The 25,452-nt window shown below is 41.3% G+C and overlaps 1 protein-coding gene and 1 pseudogene across 1 annotated transcript in view; one reads left to right on the forward strand and one right to left on the reverse strand.

Annotated features, from left to right (window-relative positions):
* LOC133772040 (E3 ubiquitin-protein ligase UBR2-like) overlaps positions 1–25,187 on the reverse strand; it is a 58,710-nt gene extending 33,523 nt beyond the window's left edge. Inside the window, 3 exon segments of the mRNA XM_062208576.1 lie at positions 13,973–14,183; positions 14,186–14,225; positions 24,768–25,187. Of these exon segments, the coding sequence (XP_062064560.1) occupies positions 13,973–14,183; positions 14,186–14,225; positions 24,768–24,845 (329 nt within the window). The 5' untranslated portion in view covers positions 24,846–25,187.
* LOC133771364 (large ribosomal subunit protein uL22-like) lies at positions 4,878–5,433 on the forward strand (annotated as a pseudogene).
* Positions 25,188–25,452: the final 265 nt, after the last annotated feature.

The raw sequence follows: 25,452 nt of genomic DNA on the forward strand, positions 1-25,452 counted from the left end.
ACACCCTCTTATAATTTTAATGAAATCCAATTTACCGATTTTACCCCTCTATGGTTGCTTGTGCTTTTGATGACAGATCCAAGAAGTCATTGTATAATACTGGGTAACAAACTTTTACACACATATCTTCTTCAAGGAGTTTGACAGTTTTAGTTCTTTGATCCATTTTGAGCTAATTCATGTATATTAATAAAGTATGGGTCCAACTTCCTTCTTCCTTCTTTTCAGCATGAGTATCCAGCTGTCCCAGCACCATTTGCCATCTGAATTATCTTGGTACTCATTGAAAACCAATTGGCCATAAACAAAAAGGTTTAATTTTCTCAATTTCCACAGATCAGCATGTCTATCCTTATACCAGCACCATACAGATTACTTTTGTGTGTACTTGAAAGAACACATTCTCTTGGGACCCAGTGCTACAGATATTTGATAGAAAGTTTACTTGGGCCAGTGCTGTGGCATAGCAGGTAAAGTCACTGCCTGCAGTGCCAGCATCCTATATGGGCACCGGTTTGATTCCTGGCTGCTCTACTTCAATCCAGTTCTCTGCTATGGCCTGGGAAAACAGTAGATGATGGCCCAAGTGCTTGGGCCCCTGACCTGCGTGGGAGACCCAGAAGAAGCTCCTGGCTCTGGATCAGCCCAGCTTTGGCTGTTGTGGCCATTTAGGGGGTGAACCAGCAGATGGAAGATCTCTCTTTCTGTCTCTGCCTGTGCCGCTCTGTAACTTTGCCTTTCAAATAAACAAACAAATCTTAAAAAAAAAAAAAGAAGTTTATTAGTCATATGATTCAAGACTTAGATAGTTCTGCTATTTATCTTAACCTATCATTTTAAGTGAGGCAGATGTTAAAGCCTCTAATTATAATTGCTGACTTTTCTATTTCTCTGCGAAATTCTATTAGTTATCACTTGATATGTGTTGAGACTATACTGTTAGGTGCATATATGTTCAAGACAGACATTTCTTCTTTGCCTATTACTCCTTTCAACAATGTAAAATTTCTTTTTGTAACAGCATATAAGGTCTATTTGCATCCTTTGTTTTCTATCTAAATTCTATCTTGTCTGATATGAAAGCTGCTACTTTAGCTTTCTTCTATATCATATTTATTTGCCTACATTTTCCCCCTACTGCTTCTCCTCCTACTTTAACTGCCTTGTTTATCTCATCAATGACATTTGTGGATTTGATATCTAAGCCACTGTCTTTATTTTTATATAATTTTAAAGGAAAGTAAAGCTAAAACCTGTTCTACAGGAGCCTATTTAAGAGGAAAGACAAATATACACAGTTAAAGCACCAGTTCTAACTGCAATATTAAAGACATGTAGGCCAAAGCCAGTGTATGTACAGCATCCAAGAATCCCTGAGATGTCAGGCCTTTGCTTAAAACACTTATCTCCAAATTTTCTTGATTATGTACACCTTTTTTTTAAATTTATTTTATTAAATGTGTTGAGCATGCACTTTTTATAAAGAAATATATTCATTACACATTTAATTACATTCTTTTTACATGTAAGCTTTATACATATACTATCATACTAATCAAAGTATCTCAATTACACTACTGTGTAATTAGAGTCATAGGAATAGAAAACATGCAGTAGAAGAAGGATTACAGGATTAGTAAGCTTCCCAAATTTGGTGAAAGATATCAACTTATAGATCCAAGAAGTTCAACTAACCAGAAGAAAATAAAGAATACATATTTGGACACACAATAATTCAACTGCTAATATCCAGAGATAAAGAGGAAAATCTTCAAGGCAACTAGAGGAAATCGACACATTTCATCCAAGAGAACACAGGTTTGCTAACGAAAGCTAATGTCAACAGAAACAACAGAGATCAGAACACACTGGAATGAGATTTTTTAATTGTCAAAAAGAAAAAAAAATACCCAATAGTATCTGCTAATCCAGAGTTAACAATAAGGAAAAATATCCTTTAAAAATAAGTGCAAATGGTCAATCTGAACAAGCTTACATTTTTTAAAAGAAATATAGTCAACAATCAATAACCTTCCAAAACATGAAGTACCAGACTCAGATGGGTTCACCGGTGAATTCTATGAAATGTCTAGGGAAGATATTATACCAAGTCTCTACAATCTTTTCCAGAAGACAGAAGCAGAGGGAATAAGTCCTAGCTCATTCTATTGGGCGGGCATCACCCTGATGCCAACAGCAGACAGTCATTATATGAAAACTATACACCAATATCTCTGTATTACAAAATATTAGCAAACTGAACCCAACAATGTATAAAAAGAATTAGACACTATGATCAAGTGAGATTTATCCCAGCCTAGTAAAATGTGAAAATATGTAATTTATCACAGCAATAAGCTAAGGAAAAGTCACATGATCACATCAACAGACACTGAAAAAGCACCTGGCAAAATGCAATCAATGCTCATTTATGATAAAAACTTCCAGCAAACAAAGAATATAGGGGGACTTCTTCAACTTGATATAGAATACCCATAAGAAATCCAGAGCTAACATCATAACTAACAGTGAGACACCAGAGTTTATGCCACTGGGACCAGTTACTAGAAAGACCACGTGATTATAGGGCTGGAACTTCCAGTTCCACATGCTGAAATCTGTGGTGGGAATAAGATTAAGCTCCATTAAAAACTCTTGAATGATGAGATTTGATGAACACACTGAGGTAGTAAGAAGCAGCAGGCCCACTGAGGACACAGAAGCTCCATACCCCTACCCTGACACCTTGTCCTATATAACGCTTCCATATGGCTATTAATCTGTATTCTTTATATTTTAATAATCTCCTTTATAATCAGCCTGTAACTGTAAGAAAGTGGTTCCAGGGCTGGCGCGGTGGCATAGCAGGAAAAGTCACCACCTGCAGTGCTGGCATCCCATATGGGTGTTGGTTTGAGACCCGGCTGCTCAGCTTCCAGTCCAGCTCTCTGCTATGGCCTGAGAAAGCAGTAGAAGATGGCCCAAGTCCTTGGGCCACTGCATTCTTGTGGGAGATCTGGAAGAAGCTCCTGGGTTCAGATCAGTACAGCTCTGGCTGTTGTGGCCAACTGGGGAATAAACCAGTGGATGGAAGACCTTTCTCTCTCTCTCTCTGCCTCTGCTTCTCACTCTGTGTAACTTTGACTTTCAAATAAATAAATAAATCTTTAAAAAAAAAAAAAAAGTGCTTCCTTGAGTTCTGTAAGCTGCCCTAGCAAATTCATCAAGCCCAAGGTAGGGCTAGTGGGAACCCCATTTATGGTCAGTCAGAAGCACTGGTGGGGGCCAGAGCTGTGGCATAGCCGGTAAAGCTGCCGCCTGCAGTGCCAGCATCTCATATGGGTGCCAGTTTGAGCCCCGGCTGCTCCACTTCCAATCCAGCTCTCTGCAATGGCCTGGGAAAGCACTAGAGGATGGCCCAAGTCCTTGGGCCCCTGACCAGTGTGGAAGAACCAGAAGAAGCTCCTGGCTTCAGATTAGCTCAGCTCTAGTCATTGCAGCTACTTGGGGAGTGAACCAGTGGATGGAAGCCCTCTCTTTCTCTGCTCTGTTTCTCTATAACTCTGCCTTTCAAATAAATAAGTATGTCTTTCAAAATAAATAAATAGTAAACAATTTCATGATCATAAATTCTTAAAAAAAGTAGGAGCACAGGTGACACCTTATTACTTTAGCTTAGTGCAGGAGGGGGAACCTTTTTTCTTCAAGGGTTACTTGAATATTTATAAACATCATTTGCAGGCCAAACAAAATCATCAGCTTAAAAAATTAGCCTGATGCAGACGTACTGAATTTCGAGTCTCACCTGCAGTTGCCTTGGCAGGGTCAGACCAAGGCCTCATATAGCCCCAGGCTGGATGTCCCCCACCCTGGGTTACTATGCAGTGGGGGTAGTCCTGTGAGACTGAGCCCTTAGCCTATGGGGTCTGACACTAACTCCAGGAAGACAGACTGAATTACACTGTAGAATATGTACTAGGTATCTGAGAAGTTGGAGAACTGCTTGGTATGAAAAAATTCATACATCTGTTGTCAACACTATTACACACAAGTGTAGGGAAAAATTATGTTTTCTCCACAATAAAAAAAAAAAAAAAACCCAAAGTGAATGCAAAATAAAAGTATGTTCAGATAAACACAAACTGGGAGAATTAAAAAATAGGTTCGAGGCTGGCGCCGTGGCTCACTTGGCTAATCCTCCACTTGTGGCGCTGGCAACCCGGGTTCTAGTCCCGGTTGGGGCGCCGGGTACTAGTCCCGGTTGCTCCTCTTCCAGTCCCGCTCTCTGCTGTGGCCCGGGAGGGCAGCGGAGAATGGCCCAAGTGCTTGGGTCCCTGCACACTCATGGGAGACCAGGAGGAAGCACCTGGCTCCTGGCTTCGGGTCGGGGCAGCGCCAGCTGTAGCAGCCATTAGGGGAGTGAACCAATGGAAAGAAGACCTTTCTCTCTGTCCCTCTTTCAGTCTATAACTCTACCTGTCTAATAATTAAAAAAAAAAAAAAAAAGGCTTGAAGGAACCAGCACCACATTGTAATTAGTATTCACATGAAGACTGGGCAAAACTATAGCCCACAGCCTCTTTTGGTACAATCTGCAAGCTAAGAATGGATTTTATATTTTAAAACAATTATTGAAAAGAAGACAATATGCAACAAAGGTTACCTTTGGCCTACAAAGTCTAATATATTTTATTTGGACATTCATAGAAAAAGTTTAATAATCATAGGTCTACAATCAAAAATTTTTACACTGTAAGATTTACAGTTAATATATAGGACAAGAAACAGGATGAGAGGAATGAACCCAACTAAAAATGCAATATTCAAGTATTTTATGGCTTCCTCTTCCTGTAAGGTGCCTTAGGTGACCTGTGAAAATGGTTCACTACTCACTTGACCCAGAAAACCCCACAAAATCATGCAAATCAAGAGGCTCAGATCTTTGTGTTCACTTTAAAAACAACCGAGAAACTGCCCAGGCCATCAGGGTATAAACATATAAGAAAAGCCACCAAATACCCGAAAGACGTCACATTAAAGAAGCAGTGTGTGCCATTCCGTCGGTACGACGGTGGAGTTGGTAGATGTGCCCAGGCCAAGCAGTGGGGTTGGACCCAGGGTCGTTGGCCCAAAAAAAGTGCGGAGTTTCTGCTGCACATGCTCAAAAATGCAGAGAGTACTGCTGAGCTGAAGGGTTTGGATGTGGATTCTCTGGTCACTGAGCACAGCCAGGTGAACAAGGTCCCCAAGATGTGCCGCTGGACCTACAGAGCCCACGACTGGATCAACACGTACATAAGCTCCTTGTGCCACGTTGAGATGATCCTCACTGAGAAGGAACAGACTGTTCCTAAGCCAGAAGAGGAGGTGGCACAGAAGAAAAAGATATCCCAGAAGAAACTAAAGAAGCAAAAACTTACGGCTCGGGAATAAACTCAGTATAAAATAAATACGAATTAAAACAAAAAAAAGTATTTTACGTTACTCTGACAAGTTGAAGAATGTTATAATTTCTAGAGTAATCACTAAAAAATGCCAAGAGAGGAATCAAAATGAAATGCTAAAATCCTGATTAACCCAAAAGGCATAAAATTAAATAGAGAAGAAAAAAAAAAAACCCACCAAATAAACAGAAAATGAACAGCAAATGGTAAATCTAAATCAATAAATATATCAATAATTATAGCCATATCAAAAATTATATCCAAGAACTAGAAAAATATGATCTTTTCAAAAGCACATAATCAAGATATACTATGTTGTTAAAGCCAAAACAAGTTGCAGTAAATTTCAAGTCTGAAACTAAACAGAATACATAACTGCATTAAAAATCAGCTTTTATCTAAGAAAGCCCCAAATATTTAAACAATGAACTTCTAAATAACTCTTGGGAGAAGAAAACATAAGCACATTAAATCCACAGTAAATAGAAGAATGAATAATAAGAAGGGCAGAAATCAATAAAATAAAATAGATAAAAGACAAAATTAACTAAGCCCAAAACTGGTTTTTTGAAAGGAAAATTAATATCAGGGATGAAGCCCACATGGCAGCTGGGGAATCCACCATCAGCTCTGGCCCTGGCTGCATTGTCACCTCCCCCTCCTGCCGAATTCCAGGGGGCGGTGTCAACCTTTTCTGTCCTATCTCAAGCCCCTTGCTCATCTATTCCTCAAAGCCATTCTCTGCCCACGTGTACTTCCTCCCTAGCTCCTACCCCCACTTTCACTGTATCTTCCCCTCCCACCTAGAATTCTTTATCTCAGAACCAGTCAGGGCCCAAAGTCTACTATCTCTGTCTTATCGGTTTGGAAATGGCGGTCTCCATGGTCTCCAACTGGTCTTTTGTATTCATTAATAACTCAGTGTCTTAAGTCATCTAGGCATCAGTGCTAAGTAAAACTTGGGAAAATGTATTATGTGTACTTTTCACATCTTAAATTAGATAAGAGACTGTTTGAGTTTGTTAGCATGTATTTTCATAGGTTGTCCAAGACTATGATTTTGTGTGCTAACCCTTATGTTCAAGGTTTTTTATTTCTGGTTTATTCGACAAGAGACATAGAATTCATGTTCTGCCAAAGTAATCTATTGTGTACTCTACTGTCTCTGTTAAGTTCAGATTGATGAAAAGCATCGTTAAATATCATTATGATTAGGTCTGGTCTAAAAGTGTTAAAATCACCCTGACTAAATGAATGGCTATCAAAAAAAAAAAAAAAAAATCAGGGATGAAGCATCACTATAGATAACCCAGACATCAAAAGTACAAGGAAATACTATGCACAATTTGATGTCAATAAATTTGGTATTATATGACATATATTCTTTGAAAAATACAGTGCCAAAACTGACAAGATGAAATACAGCTCTAAAGAACCCTAATAAGCATCACATTTTATCAAAAATTTCCTTAAAAGAAAACCATAGGCCCTGATAGTTTACTTTACTAGCAAATTTTCTCAAATATTCAAGGGGGAAATATACCAGTTTATCACAAATTTTTCAGAAAATGTAAGATTAGCGAATATTTCTCAGTCTAATTTCTGAGGCTAATATAATTCTGTTATAATATTCAGTGACTCTCCCTCTTCCTCCCTTCTCCTCCCCCTCTCTTTCCCCCTCTCCTTCCTCCTTTCCTTCCCTCAGCCAAAACCAGTTAACAAAGTTGCTACAAGATAGCGACAAACTGGCATATTTTATGGAAGATAAAGTTTGAAATCCTTAACAAAATATTAACAAATTGAACTGAGTATTATATAAAAGTTGTATATGACATTCAAATAGGGTTTTTTCCAAAGGAAATATATCAATCAATGCAGTCAACCATACTAATGAAATTAAAATTACAATTACCTCAATAGACGGAGTAAAAACACTTGATAATATTCAATGAGTATTTATGATAAACATCCAAAAAACAAAAAACAAAACAAAACAAAAACTACACAATCTAGGAAAAGACGGGAACATTCTCAGGGCTGGCACTGTGGTACAGTGGTTAAGCTGCTGCCTGTGATGCTGGCATTCTATATGGGCTTTGGTTCATGTCCTGACTGCTCTACTTCTGATCCAGCTCTCTGCTAATGTGCCAGGAAACAGAAGATGGCCCAAGTGGTTAGGCCCCTGCACCCATGTGAGAGACCCAGACGGAATTCCTAGCTCCTGGCTTTGGCCTGGCCCAGCCCTGGTCTCCGTGGCTGTTTGGGGAGTGAACCAGCAGATGGAAGATCTCTATCTCCCTCTCTGTAACTCTGTTTTTCGAATAAACAAAAACAATTTTTTTAAAGAAGGGATAAAGCATATATATGAGAAAACTATACCACACATTACATTTAAAAGAGAAAGTCTAAGGCTTTCCCCCTAAAATTGAGTATAATGCACTTTTACCACAGTAATAAAGTACAAAACAGAAGTAAATGGCCAAAAGACCATAAAGGAAGGAAAACTGTCTCCATTCACAGAGGAATTAATTATATTAAAATCTAAGGAACAAAAATCTACTAGAACCAATAAATAAATATGGTAAGGTCAGAGAACAAATTCAATATCAGAAACCAGCTACATTTACACACACACACACACACAGAGAGAGAGAAGAAAATAAATGTAAAAGGAAGTAAAAAGAAGAAAAAATTCAATTTGCAATACCACAATAAAACATTTGAGAACATGACAAAATGGGCATATAACTTCTACACAAAAAAGCAGTAAAACATAGTTAAAACAGATTAAAGAAAACCTTCATAGAGAGATTTAAGATACAATGGATTTGAAAACTCAATGTTGTAAAATATCACTTCTCTCCAAACTGATAGACTGGATGTAATCCTAACTGTAATCTTTACTTTTCTTAAAAATAAAAATTTGAAAGCTAATTCTAAAATTTATAAAATACACAGATCATGAAATAAACAAAACAAACCTCAAAAAAATAAAAATGAGGTAGATGTTTGGCCTAGTGGTTAAGGTGTCTGTGCCCTATAGTGGAGTCCCTGGGTTCAATTCCTGGCTCACTCTGGCTTGCAATTTACAGCTTTCAGCCAATAGGAACCCAGGGTGGCAGCAGGTGATGGTTCAAGTAATTGGATCTCCACTACCCATGTGGGACATTTGGATCAAGTTCTCTGGCTTCTGGCTCCAGCCTTGGCCATTGTGGGCACTTGGGAAGTGAACCAGTGGGTACAATCTCTCTTATCTGTTTCTTTCTCACCCTGCCTCTCAAAAACAAACAAACAAAAAGAACATATGCAAAACACTGCATATACAAAATATCTGGAAGGCTACACAAAAAAAAATTAATACTGGTCCTTATTTGAACAGGGAACTTAAGGGATGAGAGAGGAAAGGGTATTTTAAGACACAAACTTTTGTACCTTTTGAATGTCATAACCAATGCATGTTTTATTAATTTTTTTCAAGCCAATTTAAAAAAAGCAGTGGCTAAGGTTGTTCTTTATATTCTCTGTCCTTAGTGAATATGCCCTGTCATCTCTCTCTGGCTGATGTCATGAAAGTAAAAATTCTTTCCTTATACCATAAGGCATGTCCACTACTGTAAGTGCCTTTCTTTTCTTTTTCTTTTTTTTTAAAAGATTTATTTATTTTATTTGAAAGGCAGAATTACACACAGAGAGAGATATCTTCCATTTACTGGTTCATTCCCCAAGTGGTTGCAATGGCTGGAGCTGGGCCAGACCAAAGCCAGGAACCACGAGCTTCTTCCAGGTCTCCCATGTGCGTGCAGGGCACTAAGCACTTGGACCATCTTCTGCTGCTTTCTCAGGCCATTGCAGAGAGCTGGATTGGAAGTGGAGCAGCTGGGAATCAAACTGTCGCCCATATGGGATGCTGGCATTGCAGGCAGTGGCTTAACCTGCTAAGCCACAGCACTAGCCCCAGTGCCTTTCTTTTTATTGATTATATACATCTCCTAAATAAAAAGAATATTGAGAACAGATCAACCTATATTCTCCAGGTTTTAGTGAAACTAATCTGTATCTCAGAGGAATCCCAGACTGGCATAAGAAAGCTGGACCCCGCCCTGCACCCTTCCTGGGGCCCCACACGTAATATAGGAAAAAATCTACTGAGATCTCTGACTCAGTCTCATGCACAAATCCTTCAGAAGCATTTAAGCTTCAAATACAGACCAATAGCTCATCATGATATACGCTTTTCATCGATGTAATAAATAAATTACTCTTTCTGCCATTCTACCCCATTCCTCCCAACTCCAAAAGCCATTTCCATGTACCTGCTGAAAACAAATTTCTCCTTACTTCCTCTTCTTCTGGTACTAGAATATCTCAGGATTATCAGTTTAATCAAGGGCCCCCTATAAAATACTCAGTTAAGTTCTCCCTGCATCCAATCTCTTCTCCTGTAGGATGGACCCACAGACAAACAAGAGATTCCTGGGACTAACAAAATTCCAGAATTTTATACACCTTTGATCAAAAGGGTGCCAAACAAGGTCGGTACTGTGGCACAGTGGGTAAAGCTGCTGCCTGTGATGCTGTCATCCCATATGGGCACCAGCTCGGATCCTGGCTGCCCCACTTCTGACCCAGCTCCCCACTAATACACCTGGGAATCAGCGGGGGATCGCCCAAGTGCTTGGGCTCCTGCACCCGTGTGGGAGACCTGGAAGAAGCTCCTGGTTCCTTGCTCTGGATCAGACCAGCTCTGGCTGTTGTGGCCATTTGGGGAGTGAATCAGTTTACGTAAGATCTCTCCCTCTGTCTCTCTCTAACTCTGCCTTTCAAATAAATAAATAAATCTTTAAAAAATATAAGTAAAAGGGTACCAAAGAAAAAATGAAAAGGCCATAAATTTATAACAGATTAACATCCTGAGTACCCACAGCATTATCTGCCCTATTAATGAACTGGCTGGATACAAGAGTGAATATCTGAAGTTGTAAAATCTAGAATGGAAAGGGTTTCCTGTACATAGCAAACATAATAAACAAACAACATAACTGAAAGTAACTGGCTTATAACTGTAAATATGGAGCTGTCACCGGGCCAGTATGGCAATGTGCAACTAATAAGAATACTCAAGCAAGTCAGCTAAAGTGGAATGACAAAAACATATTCAAGTTGCCTGGGGGTGAGTGTTTGTTGCAACAGTTAAGATGCCACTTGGGACACCCGCTTGCCATATCAGGGTGCTGGGGTTCAAGTCCTGCCTCTGCTTCTGATCTAATTTCCTGCTAATGTGTCCCCTGGGAGGCAGCAACTGATGGCTCAAGGTCTTGGGTCCATTTCATCCACATTGGAGCCCCAGATTGAGTTCCAGGCTCCCAGTTTCAGCTTGGCCAAATCCTGGCTATTGTAAACATTTGGAGAGCAAACCAGCAGATGATGGTCTCTGTCTGTCTCTTTCTCTCTGACTTTCAAATAAAACAAATTCACAAATAATATATAGATATATAAGCTGAAGAATAATTTAAAAAAAGAAAATCCCCTGTTCTTTGAATAACGTAACAGACATTTGCTTAACAAATATTTGCAGAGCATCTAATACAAGGGGACTTCAAGAAGTTAATGGAAAATGGAATTAAAACATAAGTTTGATTTGGTGCAAAAAATCTTTTGAAATTTGACGGCCGGTGCCACGGCTCAATAGGCTAATCCTCCGCCTAGCGGTGCCGGCACACCGGGTTCTAGTCCCAGTCAGGGCGCCAGATTCTGTCCCGGTTGCCCCTCTTCCAGGCCAGCTCTCTGCTATGGCCCAGGAGTGCAGTGCTTGGGCCCTGCTCCCCATGGGAGACCAGGATAAGTACCTGGCTCCTGCCATCGGATCAGCGCGGTGCACTGGCCGCGGTGGCCATTGGAGGGTGAACCAATGGCAAAGGAAGACCTTTCTCTCTGTCTCTCTGTCTCTCACTATCCACTCTGCCTGTCAAAAATAAAAAATAAAAATAAAAAAAAAATCTTTTGAAATTTGTGCAATTTCTGCATAACGTGAATTTTCCATGAACTTTTGATTCCTTGTATATATGACTTCAGAACTTTTTTGCACCAAAATAAACTTATCTTTTAAATCTATTTTTCCTCACTGTATGTAACCAAACACTTGTGATTGGGAAACAGTAGTCCACAGCCCAGTCTAACAAAAGGATTCAAAGTCTGATCTGTGATTTATGAGTCACCAACAGCTCTTTCCTTTTTTTGTCCTTTGTAGCTTCCAGGACTCTTGAATTCTTTTTTTTTTTTTTTCCCCTAGAAACCTTTTATTTAAGGTATAACAAACTTCATGCATTTCATAAATACAAATTTAGGAACACAGTGATTCTTCCCATCCTATCCTCCCTTCTACACATACTCTCACCCTCTCCTATTCCCATTCTTATTTTTTACTAAGATCTATTTTCAATTAACTTTATACACATAATATTAACCCTACGCTAAGTACAGAGTTCAACAAATAGTGTGTGTATATATGTATATATAAAAACCCTGTTCCTCAACAGTTGAGTAAAGGGATGTTCAAAGTCATCGCACCTCAAAGTGTCAATTTCACTTCTATAGATTATCTTTTAGGTATTGTGTTAGTTACAGTCCTGATATGAATTGTATTTAATACTCTCTGCATATACTTTGGGGTACAAAAGATAGTATTATAACTTTACTTGGTTTTCTGCTTAGGAATGACGGTGGTAGTAGGTAGCAGAATTCTGAGCTGCAGTGACTAGCAGAAAAACCACAGAAAAAGCTGCTAATGTACTTTGCCAAGAATGATACAAATTGGAACAATATTACCTAGTTCACTGTCATCATTGCTTATAATAATAATTTAACAACAAAGGACATTTCAGAATTTAAATGTGTATAGTTGCAAGAAACACTGTATTTTCCTTCATTTTACTAAGAGTGAAAAACTCTTATAAGCCAATATTTGAGAATAAAAGAAAGGAAAAGGTAAAGAACATGGACTTCAGAGTCACAGGCCTGGTTTCAGATTTTACGACTGCAGGTAAGTCACATAACCTCAGTTTCCTCAAAGATACTGTCTCCGAGGTTACAGAGGATTAAATATGATTACATACAAAATGATTAGCATTAAGTCTGGGGGCTGGGGTGGTGGCACAGCAGGTTAAGCTGCCACCTGCAATGCTGGCATATAATGCACAAAGGAAAAGCAGCAGAGGACAGCCCAAGAGCTTGAACCTCTGCACCCATTTGGGAGACCCAGATGACGCTCCTGGCTCCTGGCTTAGGCGTGGTCCAGACCTAGCCGTTGCAGCCATTTGGGGAGTGAACCAACAGATGGAAGATCTCTCTCTCTGACCCTAACTCTAACTTTCAAATAAATAAAATAAATCTTAAAAAAAAAAAAAAGTTAAATCTGGTGCTCAACAAACATAAGCAACTTTCACTGGTTAAAATGAATTTTGAACTTGCACTTTTGGCTATGATGGGGTAACTGGTTCTGAATTAGCCTCTCCACTATAAATAAACCTAAAAGCAGAAGAAATACACAAGGGCACTGAGCAACAAGTAGTACAAGAGGGCAGTAACTAGAGATGGGAAATTTACAAGGTGAGCCCTAGGAGCGCTCTGACTCTCAGTGAGGGGGTAACTTTCTACCTGGATCTCCAGCAAAGCAAGCTAGTCTGAGTACACAGGAAGGTCCCACTGAGCTGAGAGTGAATCAATATTTAGGCCAGATAAAACAGCGACAATCTGTGAGTCAGGACACCAGAGAAGTGGAACAAGTGCACAACAGAAGCAGGACCTCAATCCAGGTCTCCAGTGTGCGCATGTGTGTTTGTTTAGGATAGTCTTACAGAATGGGGGCACAGTCATACTTGGACAGGCACCCAAGTACTTGAGCCATCACCTGCTGCTTCCAAGGGTGCACATTAGCAGGAAACTGGAGTTGGAAGGGAAGCCAGGATTTGAACTCGGTATCCTGATATGGGATATGGGTATTCCAAGCGGTATCTTAACCACTACACCAAATGCATACTCCAGACCTTAATCTCTAACCACCATCCCAATGAAAGGAAAATTTTTGGAGAAATGGATGATTCTACATATGGGTCAGAGTTAGTACAAAGTAAGCTGTGAACTTCTTGTCTCAGAAAGGAAAAAAGCACACAGAACTAACAAAGGCGTGTTGGGAAGGACAGCCAAGCTTGTGTGACGGGGCTCCAATTGCCCAAACTTGGGGCAATACCAAGTAAAGCAAGGAAGAGATTTTTGTTAAGTGTTAAGATCACAGTCGATAGGAGAGGAAGCATTAACACAGTGCACACAGTGAACTTCTGGAATGCTGACGACAGTCTATTTCTTGACCTGGAAAATAATTATGTTCTTTTCATAACGATTTATATATCTGTGATGTGAACTTTTAAATATACACTGTATTTTATAATGTTAAAATAAAATGTCAAGGTTTCAGAATAAAGAAGTCATGCAAAAACAAAAATCCATTTAGAAAGAAAATTGAAATATCTTACCTGCAAGAGTACGTAGGCTCTCCTACTTTAAAAACACGACCACAAAGATGAGAAGGTTTATTTGCTTGTTCTAGTTTTGGAAATCCAAATGTAGGATCTTCACCACAAAGATACCATTCCATCGGTCCCAACAAGACATGCTGTGCCAGCATGTCTTCTTTCTGTGGAAAAGGGTTGGGACCTCTGCAGTAGATTTGGGGTACATAGTGGGCTGGTACACTTCTCTAGTGAGGTCGGTGGCTTGCAGCCATTTCTTTAAAAAAAGAAAACAGAAAAGATAATTTTAAACAATGTTAATGAACTGCTAATTTGAACAAATCTACCCTATTTGATTTTACTTATAAAATAATGACAAAAGAATACCTTACTTATTATACTTACCCTATGTCTCAGAAATTCAATCCATTAAAATGCCAAGTATATTAAACTTGTATTATAAAGTTACCAGCAAAGTTAAAAATGAAACAAGGCCCCTTCTCCAAATGACCTTTGAAGCCGGCTTCTATAGGTAATACAGGAATGACCACAGAGCTCATCTGAAATCCCCGCAGAGATCACCACAGAAGATGGATGACTTCCTGTCTAACATTTTGCTCAAATGTAACTCCGACTGCGATACAGATCCTCATGCCAGTTTGTCCGTGCAGTGAATGTAAATAGCCAATACACTAGTTTTATTTCTCTCTAGGTTTACATGTCTCTTATGAATGTGAACCCATAAAAAACTTTGTTTATCAATTATGCCCTCTTTATGACCGACCTCTCTCCATAAGCCCTTTCCCCTTTGCTCTTCCCACTAATAACAATGAAAAACTACTCTTTGTCTCCCAAACCTCTCCGTTACAATTATGCTTAAGAGACCTCATGGGCATCAATTCAATGAGGGCATTCCAAAAAATTCAGAGGGCCGGTGCTATGGTTAAACTTTCATATTGGAATGTCAGTTTCAGTCCTGGCTACCCCACTTCCAATTCAGCTCCCTGCTAACGTGCCTGAGAAGGCACCGGGAGATGACCCAAATATTTACGCCCCTCCACTTGTGTGGGAGACCCGTCTTGACATCTTGAGTTTCTGGCTCCTGCCTTCAGCATGGTCCAGCCTTGGTGGATGGAAGATAGATCTCTCCCCCCTCCATTTCTGCCATTCTGCCTTTTAAATACATAAAATAAAGAAATAAAAATAAATTAATTAAAAAATTAGGGGTCGGTGTTGTGGCGTAGTGGGTAAAGCTGTTGTCTACAGTGCTGGCAATCCATATGGGTGCTGGTTCAAGAGCCAGCTGCTCCACTTCCGATCCAGCTCTCTGCTATGGCCTGAGAAAGCAGTAGAAGATGGTCCAGATGCTTGGGCCCCTACACCTGTGTGGGAGTCCCAGAAGAAGCTCCTGACTCCTGGCTTTGGATTGGTGCAGCTCCAGCCATTGTGGCCATTTGGGGAGTGAACCAGCAGATGGAAGACCTCTTTTTCTACCTCTGCCTCTTTGTAACTCTGCCTTTCAAATAAATAAATAAATCTTTAAATAAATAAATAATCTTTAAAAGAAAAAAACAATTCAGGGAGGGAACCGGAGCTTAGCCTAGCGATGCCCCATGTTGGACTGCTTCCTGGATTTGCAGCTTCCTTCTAATGTAGACCCTGAGAGGCACAGTGATGGCTTAAGGAAATGGAGAGCTGGATTGTGTTCCAGGCTTCTGGCTTCAACCCTGGCCTGCCTCTGGCACTACAGACATTTAGGGAGTAAACCAATAAATGACTGCTCTGTCTCTCAAAAAAAAAAAAGAAAAGAAAAAAGAAAAAGAAAATCATGGAAGAACAGAATCAGAAGAAAAATTTTTTGGTGCAACAATTTTGAAATCCATGCATAGTTTTTTGTTTTGTTTTGTTTTGTTTTGTTTTTAATTTATTCATTTGAAAGTCAGAGTTAAGAGAGAGGAGAAGCAGAGAGCGATCGAGAAGTCTTCCATCCTCTGGTTCACTCCCCAGTCGGTCACAACGGCCAGAGTTACGCCTATCCGAAGCCAGGAGCCAGGAGCTTCTTCCAGGTCTCCCACATGGGTGGAGGGGCCCAAGGGCTTGGGCCATCTTCTACTGCTTTCCCAGGCCACAGCAGAGAGCTAGATTGGAGTGGAACAGCTGGACTCGAACCGGCACCCATATGGGATGCCAGTGCAGCAGGCGGCAGCTTTATCCGCTAGGCCACAGAGCAGGCCCCCGTATAGTTTCTTTCTTTTTTAACTTTTATTTAATTAATATAAATTTCAAAAGTACAACTTTTGCTTTTCAGCCCATAACCTCCCTCCCACCCGCAACCATCCCATCTCCTACTCCCTCTCCTATCCCATTCTTCATAAAGATTCATTTTCAATTATCTTTATATACAGAAGATCAACTTGGTATATACTCATCAAAGATTTCAACAGTTTGCACCCACATAGATACACAAAGTATAAAGTACTGTTTGAGTAGTAGTTTTACTGTTAATTGGCATAGTTTCATACTACGTAATTTCAAAGACTTTTCATATATCCAAACTTGAACTTGTAATCTCTGTTCCCCTTCAAAATCCGTTGTTCTCTCCATTTGTCTATTTTATCAAAAAGGTATCCAAACCAGAAGACTTAAAAATCTTTCTTCTTCCTCACTTCAACATCCAACCAATCATGTCTTGTCTAGTAGGCTTCCTGAATGTCTCTCGTCCAGCTATCTCTTTCTCGGAGTCACTACATTCCACTATCCAGTCTAAACTAATTGGCCTTCTCCTCTGCAATATATTTCCCAACTTCACTACCAGAGTGATTTTTGCAAAATGCTCTTAAGACCATGTCCTTCAGGTCCCCATGACATAGTTACCATCTAGTCAAGTTCCCTGACAAGGTTTACAAGCTGCTTGTCTTCATCAGACTCCCCGAGATGCTCCTTCTGACCTGAATGACTACTCGCTTTTTCTCTGCTTTACAAAGCCATTTGCTATTCACTCTTCAGGTCTCAGTTTATGCCTTACTTTCTGGGGGATTCCTTCTTAACCTACTCCTCATCCCCACCCCCCGTGGCTAAAATAGAACCTGGTCTCAGTGAGTATTTAATACAATCTCTTCTATGCACAACTACTTATTTGTTTATACTACTGTCACATAACATTTACAGTCTACATGATGTTCTATATGGCTCTGAGCATGCAGCAAGGCTCAGAGACTAGTTTCTAAAAATGAAACTAAATAAACCCTAGAGAAGGCAGCCTTCAAACCACTTCCTTTCCTTTCCTATTTCTGTCTTTCCACTTATTTTGTCATTTATCCCTGCCTCCTCTGCCAACTCTGCCCATATGTTTATTTGTTCTCCACACTGCTTTGTATAGTTAGACATCATTCTGGTTCTAAGCTGAGTAAAAATTTTAAATCAGAAAACATGAAATAGGGGCCAGCATTGTGGTGCAGTGGGTTAAGCATCCCATATGAGTACCAGTTTGAGTCCCAGCTGCTCCGTTTCCAATCCAGCTCCCTGTCAATCTGCCTGGGAAAGCAGCAGATGACGGTTCAAGGACTTGGGCCACTGTCACCCCGTGGGAAACCCAGATGAAGCACGTAGCTCCTGACTTCGGCCTGACCCATCCCAGGCTGTTGTGGTCATTTGGGAAGTGAATCAGCAGATGGAAGATCTCGTTGTCTCTCTCTCCCTCAGTAACTCTACCTTTCAAATAAACAAATAAATCTTTAAATTAAAAACATTTTTTTAAACAAAGTATGAGTAAAATGACTTACTTCTACTAAAATGCAGCTAACTGAAATGCTGACATAACTCCTAGATCCAATATTTATTCATGGATTACAACCTACATCTACAACCTTGTAAGGGAGTATGTTCAAGTGATGTCTAACATCCTAAGAAGTCAATTTAAGGGCCTAGGTTTTGTAAAAAAGATTTATTTTATTTGTTTGAAAGGCAGTGTGATAGAGAGAGATCTTCCATCTGCTGGTTCACTCTGCAAATGGCTGCAATGGCTAGGGCTGGGCCATGCTGTAGCCAGGAGCCCGGAACTCCATCTAGGCCTCACATGGGTGTCAGGGTAAGGGCTTCACTTTAACTTTTACATGTACAATCTTCAGCTTACGGTCTTCCTTCTAAAAACAAGATAGATTTTAAATATTCATGAAGTGGTCTGTATTAACTTTCTAGTCAATTTCATGTTTTCAGAGAATTTTTACTAAAAATGTAAAAAGTTTGTTCATAAGTTAAAGTGCTGAATGGAAGTTTATAATTGAAATAGTCAAAGTTTTTCTTTTTTTTAAGATTTATTTTATTTATTTGAAATTCAGAAGTTACAGAGAGAGGTAAGAGACAGAGAGAGAGGACTTCTATCCACTGGTTCACTCTCCAAATGCTTGTAACAACTGGGGCTAGGCCAGCTGAAGGCAGGAGCCAGGAACTTCTTCCAGGTCTCCTATGTGAGTGCAGTGGCCCAAGAACTTGGGCCATCCTCTGTTGCTTTCCCAGGTGTTTTATCAGGGAGCTGCATAGGAAGTGGGGCAGCTGTGACTCAACCTGGCACCCATATGGGATGCCTGCAGTGCTGGCCAGGGCTTTAACCTGCTGAGCCACAGCGCCATTCCCAATGGAAGATTCTTTCTTCCATTTCTCCCTCCCTCCCTCCCTCCCTCCCTCCCTCCCTCCTTCCCTCCTTCCTTCCTTCTCTCTCTCTCTCTTTGAAGAAGCTTGGAAGAGTTTTTCTAAGGTGAAACTATATTTTCCAAATATTACTGACTTTGTTGTGTTTGCTTTATGCAAACAGGAAAAAGATCAAATGACTCCTAAAACAGTAAGGGGCAGGCATTTGGTCTAGCAGTTAAGATACTGGTTGAAATGCCCACATCTCAAACTGGAGTGCTTGGGTGAGATGTCCGACTCCACTTCCTGCTAACGAGGACCCAGGGAGACAGCAGTGATGGCTCCAGAAGAAACTGAGTTCCTGCCATCCATGTGGGAGACACAGATTGAGTTCCCAGCTCCTGACTTTGGCCCAGGTCAGCCTTGGTTATTGCTGGCATTTGAGGAGTGAGTCAGCAGGTAGGAGAGCTCTCTTTCTTTCCATCTGCCTCTCAAGTAAATAAAAATAAATACATAAATACTCCAGCTTTCTGGGAAGACAATCCTATAGATTTTACGGATTTTCTCCCTTTAGAAAGTACTCTAAATAAAAATTTTACATGCACGCATATTAAAGTTCAGTAAATATAAAAATAAGTTTTTAAAAAGTAGAAGGCAGAGTCATCAACAAGCAAATTAGAATCTTATTCTTTGAGTTAAAAGATACTTTTTAAAAAAAAAAGATTTATTTATTTATTTGAAAGTCAGAGTTACACAGACAGAGAAGGAGAGGCAGAGAGAGAGAGGTCTTCCATCTGCTGGTTCACCCCCCAATTGACCACAGTGGCCAGAGCTGTGCCGATCTGAAGCCAGGAGCTTCTTCAGGGTCTCCCACGTGGCTGCAGGGGCCCAAGGACTTGGGCCATCTTCTACTGCTTTCCCAGGCCATAGCAGAGAGCTGGATTGGAAGTAGGGGCAGCTGGGACTCGAATCAGCACCCATATGGGATGCCGGCACTGAAGGCCACAGCTTTACCCACTACGCCACAGCGCCATCCAAGGATAAATATTCAATTTTTCTCCCACTGTGGCAAACCAAATTAAGAATGAAAAATTAAGCAGTATGCCCAAAAGAATTCATCTCCACAATCCTAGAAAGTTTAAGTGCTTCAGTTTTCATTTATAACACATAGAAAGGTTTTATTTTAAAATTAATTTTTGTTTTTATTATACTTTTGGTTTTCATGTCTCCTAAAACTTGGCTTTTGCAAATTTTAATCCAGGGAGAATCTAAAAGAAATAATGTAGTCTTGAGGCTCCAGCAACAGAAAGGTCAAATCTGTCCATAGATTTCTTCATACAAAACTCATCAGCTAATATCAGTTTCTGGTTAAGAATAAAATACATTATTTGTAAAAGAACTACTTCAAGGCCGGCGCCGTGGCTCAACAGGCTAATCCTCCGCCTTGCGGCGCGGCACACCGGGTTCTAGTCCCGGTCGGGGCACCGATCCTGTCCCGGTTGCCCCTCTTCCAGGCCAGCTCTCTGCTGTGGCCAGGGAGTGCAGTGGAGGATGGCCCAAGTGTTTGGGCCCTGCACCCCATGGGAGACCAGGAGAAGCACCTGGCTCCTGCCATCGGAACAGCGCGGTGCGCCGGCCGCAGCGCGCTACCGCGGCGGCCATTGGAGGGTGAACCAACGGCAAAAGGAAGACCTTTCTCTCTGTCTCTCTCTCACTGTCCACTCTGCCTGTCAAAAAAAAAAAAAAAAAAAAAAGAACTACTTCATTCTAAATACCACTTTGTTGTATATTACTATAAATTATTAGCAAGACAAAAATCTGGTTCAAGAAGGGCTGATATATGTTCCCCATCTTTAAGAAGTTTACTACTATTTTGTGAAAAAGTCCAAACCACCTAACAGATTTGGGCTCTGTTTTAGGCACTTTAATCTGATTGGATTTACACACTCAATATAGAAGGAAGAAAAATTTATGACTGCTTTGAAAAATAATGGCTTGCACATTTCTCAAAAGAATAAAATCTGTAGCTTTTCAAATGAGTTCTTGCTAACATATGCTAATTGCAACTATCTCTTCAACAAAAACCACAAGATTTCTACTTTGGTTCTTTTTTAATTTGTCCTCATTTCAGACATTTGTAGCTGTCACATCAATGTGTACAAGACAGCAATAAAGATTCACAATCTTATAAGTCCCCCAAAAGGGAAGTAAAGAAACTGTCAACTCATTCTATTAAAGTAAACATGTTATGACAATGTTTCCAGGAGCTTTCCTAACGCTGAATTTAAGCCTTGAGATGGAGAGCACTTACAAAATATACAAAAATGAAAGAATCCCTAGGGGTTAATCTTTTATTACAGTATCTAATTATCATTATATAGAGAATTAAAATTGAATCTTTTAACCATATTTGGTTTTGCTTTCAAACAAGGCTAAGCAACAGGTAAGTTATTCATTTTATAAAATAGTTTTCTGGGACTATCTTAAGAAAAAGTTTTAAACAAAGTAAGAGGTTTGCAAACGAAGGAGAGCACTACAAATACAAATAATATTGAAACTGAATAATAAAAGACAAAAAAAACTAATCAAAAAATTGGCAAAGAAGATATGCAAATGGCCAGTTAGCTCATGAGAAGATGTTCAGTATAATGAGTCTTGAGAAAAATGCAAATCAAAACCCCAGTGAAAAAGCACTTCACATCCAATGTCATAGCTGTAACGGAAAACATGGACGAGCGTTGCTAAGGACATGGAGAAACTAGAACATTGTGGAAATGTAAAATGATGCAGCTGCTCTGGAAAACAGTCTGACAGTTCCATAAAAGAGTCGTTAACATATAACCCAATAATTCCACTCCTTGACATGTATCCAAAAGAAACAAAAATGTCCACATGAAAAATTATACATGAATGTTCACAGCAGCAATATTCATAAAATCCAAAACTATAAACAATCTAAATATTTAGTGACTGATGAATGGATAAATAAAATGTGGTCTATCAGTAAAATGGAATAGCATTTGGCAATAAAAAGGAATGAAGTACTAAAACATGCCACAACATGGATGAACCCGGGTAATATTTTGCTAAGAGAGAGGAGCCAGTCACAAAAGACAAAAATTCGATGACTCTATATGAAATGTCCAGAATAATCAAATTATGGAGACAGAACATAATTAAGTTACTTAAGAGTTTGGGAGTTTGGGATTCGAAAAGCCGGGGGGGTGGGGTGGGGTGGGGTAACTGATAATATGTATAGGATTTCTTTTCTGCAATGACTAAAATATTATAAAATTGAATGAGGTAATGGCTGCACAACTCTGTGAATAAACTAAAAACCACTGCATGTGAATTATAGGTCAATAAAACTTTAAAAAAGTAAAGTAAAAATAACTGTAATAGAGACATAAAACTCTACATAAAACTTCTTCAATGTATTTGCATCTTTTACATAGTTGGGGAAAAACAGTACAGTATATGTGCTTCTTAAATCCTAATCACTGGGGGCCAGCGCTGTGGTATAGTAGGCTGAGCCTCCGCCTGCGGCCGGCATCCATATGGGTGAAGGTTTGTGTCCTGGCTGCTCCACTTCCAATCCAGTGTTCTGCTGTAGCCTGGGAAAGCAGTAGAAAAATGGCCCAAGTCTTTGGGCCCCTGCAGTCGCTTGAGAGACTGGGAGGAAGCTCCTGGCTCCTGATCAGCCCAGCTCTGGCCCTTGCGGCCATCTGGGGAGTGACCCAGCAGATGGAAGACCTCTCTCTCTGTCTGAAACTCTACCTCTCAAATAAATAAATAAAATCTTAAAAAAAAAATTCCTAACCACCCATGGGTATATAATGCAATCAATATGTGATATGAAATGTAATTAAAGTCAAGCAGTATTGGGAAAGTCACATGGTAGAATCAATTCCCAGGAGTAGAGCGTCTGAGGGCTGCAATGACTGCGTTCTCTACTTGTTCACCTTCTCCAAAATTCCCTTTCTTTTTTTTAAATGTCTTTTTTTTTTAGATTTATTTTATTTATTTGAAAGACAGAATTACAGAGAGAGGTAGAGACAGAGAGAGGTCTTCCATCCGCTGGTTCACTCCCCAGATGGCCGCAATGGCCGGACCTGCGCCTATCCGAAGCCAGGAGCCAGGAGCTTCTTCCGGGTCTCCCATGTGGGTGCAGGGGCCCAAAGACTTGGGCCATCTTCTACTGCTGTCCCAGGCCATAGCAGAGAGCTGGATCGGAAGTGGAGCAGCTGGGACTAGAACGGACGCCCATATGGAATGCTGGCATTTCAGGCCAGAGCATTAACCCACAGTGCTACAGCGCTGGCCCCACAAAATTCACTTTCAATCTGGCAACTTTATTAACTTATCTTAATTTCTGATAAAGGATTGTTCTAGAGGCTAAACCGGAACAACAGTTTGAAGTGTTTGGTGTTTTAAGTAAACACATATGGAATTTAAGTACACACCCCTCACATATTAAGGCCATCTTTACGTTACACATACTAGTTCGCATCTTTTTTCAGTTGAGGAAGTGTTATTGGCCTTCAGACTGAACTTTTCAGAAATCTAACTGTTCAGAAGGCATTTAAAAGTGAACAGAGTTAAATAAAATTAGCTCAGACTGTGATGTTCAGCTCAAATGAAGCCAAACCGAGGTTTTGTTGCATCCCTCTTGACCTTTCCCTACTGTATCTTGCTTGAGGATTTCACTGAGCAAGGGCTAGAAGCTTGGCCTCCAGACTGGTTTTATAACTGAGTTCCTCAGGAGAAGCTCTAAACACTTGTGGCTTGCACTTCAATAGGAATAATGGAGTATGTAGCCTCTATCACTGGGCTAACAGACACGAAATTTAGTTGGGGCAGGGGGACCAAACCTACCTTGAGATTTAAGGTAAATAACCATGTATCAATAGAAGAGGCATAGTGACTAGCTGTCATTATTATTTCACTGTTTACTACTTTCATTTTCTCTCATAAATCAAAGGCAGATGGGAGTTGACAATTCTTCAGTTGTGCAATGTTAAGTAAAAGTAAATGAAAACAGACTAAACAAGTCAGTTTAAAAAACCCAAGAAAGACTCCTCATTCCACAATTTATCTCCTTAAACTTTTCACCTCTACTCTTGTCATTTATTTCCATCTGAACTTTAGACCTCAGCAATTCACTCAAAGTAACTTCTTGCCCTGCCAACAGTGTCTACCCCAAACTGTGCCCTATCTTCAGACTGCTGACTTCATGGTTGCCAGGAGTTTTTTAAACTGGAGGCCTTAGAGGTGGGGCCCAAGTTGTTTTGGTCCATTCATAATCATTCGGGACAACCTGTTCTAACGGGTGTTCCTTGTACTTATTGGGGGAAGATGCCTTCTTGCTTATTAAAGTAATCATTTTATAACTCTGCTGCGTATTCTAGTTCATTCATACTACAGTTTTTGTATAATACTGAGCTTACATGGTTTAAGTTTGGGGCACTACTGCTGCTACCAACCACGGCGCGCCCCGTGCTCACATTAGTTTGTATTTGTTGACAAAAGCTGCTCTCCCAAAGTTATATAACGTTTGTTCTCCATCCAACTCCCTCCAGCTCCCAGGAAAATTATTTCATCTCCAACTCGGTAAACTGTCAAGACACGACTTTGCACACACATGCATCAACGCCGGCCACGAACCAAACCGGGGCAACTGAAAAGTGCAAAAGGCACTGGTGGGGGTAGTGCGGGGACGGTGCTGGATGCTTCCTTGGTGCCGGCGCCGCGGCAGAAACAAGGGGTACGGTGAGGGTGGCATGCATGTCGGTGGCGGAAGCACTGCTCTGCTTCTCCCGGGAACAGGAAGCTGGACGAGCACACTACAAACACCCCGAGGCGTCCCCTTCCCTCCCGTCTTTCACGAGCCGACGTGCAACGATCTATGTGTTTGGGGACTTAGAGGAGCGTGAGGGGATGGAGGAATAGTGGAGGAGCTGCGGGCTCGCCTGGGCAGAAGGGACGCGCAAAGGCGGCCAGTGCACTGCACAGCCCTGAGGGCTACCAAAGCAAGATCGGCGCCCTTCCCGGGCTAGTACCCCACAAGACGGGGCCGGCGCAGTTGTCAGCCCTCGTCAGTGCGGGCCGCTCCCGGATTCCCAGGAACCGTTCCTCCCCGCCCCAGGCGCGGCCTGCGCCGGCTGGACATTCCCGCCCGGGTCCGGGCACTCACCCCCGCGATCTCCTCGGCGGAACATTCCAGCAAACTGCGGTCGATGGCCTGCACCTCGGGCTCCAGCTCCGACGCCATCTTCTCTCCTCCTCCTCCTTCTCCTCCTCCCCCCCAGCGCTACCGCCGCCCTGAGGGCCGCAGCCTTGCCTCAGCCCCTTCAGCCGCGACTGCCACCTCTACCTCAAGCGGTCAGACCCGGAGCCGTCCAGGCGGCCGCAGGTGGAGCAGGAGACAGCGAAGGGTGACGAGAACCAGACAGGTGGGACGGCGGCCTCCGGCGCTGCCTTCCGGGCTCAGCGCCCAGGAGTCAAGTCACTGCCTCGTCCCTGACCCTGGAAAGGACACAGAAAATCCCAGGCCTGGCACCCGCGCTGGCCACCGCCGCGTCCCGCACCGGGAAGGGGGCAATAACACCCAGGAGGGAAAGCAGAGCACTCTGGGTACTGTAGTCGCCCCACACGGCCAGGAGGGTGGTGGCGCCAGGGCACTATGGGAGTTGTAGTCCATCTTCCGAAGGGAGCCTGGGTGAGTGGCAGACAAGGGAGCGGGGCTTTTCTGCGCGATTAGAATCATGGGAAGTGACTAGCGAAAAGACGCGCCCTCCAGAGAGAGGCAGAAGGGTAAGATCTTGTGGGAACTGTAGTCTGAGGCACAGAGTCTCGTTTGTTCGTTGGTGGATCTGCAG

This window comes from Lepus europaeus, chromosome 12 (assembly GCF_033115175.1).
Source record: "Lepus europaeus isolate LE1 chromosome 12, mLepTim1.pri, whole genome shotgun sequence".
Classification (NCBI taxonomy): domain Eukaryota; kingdom Metazoa; phylum Chordata; class Mammalia; order Lagomorpha; family Leporidae; genus Lepus; species Lepus europaeus.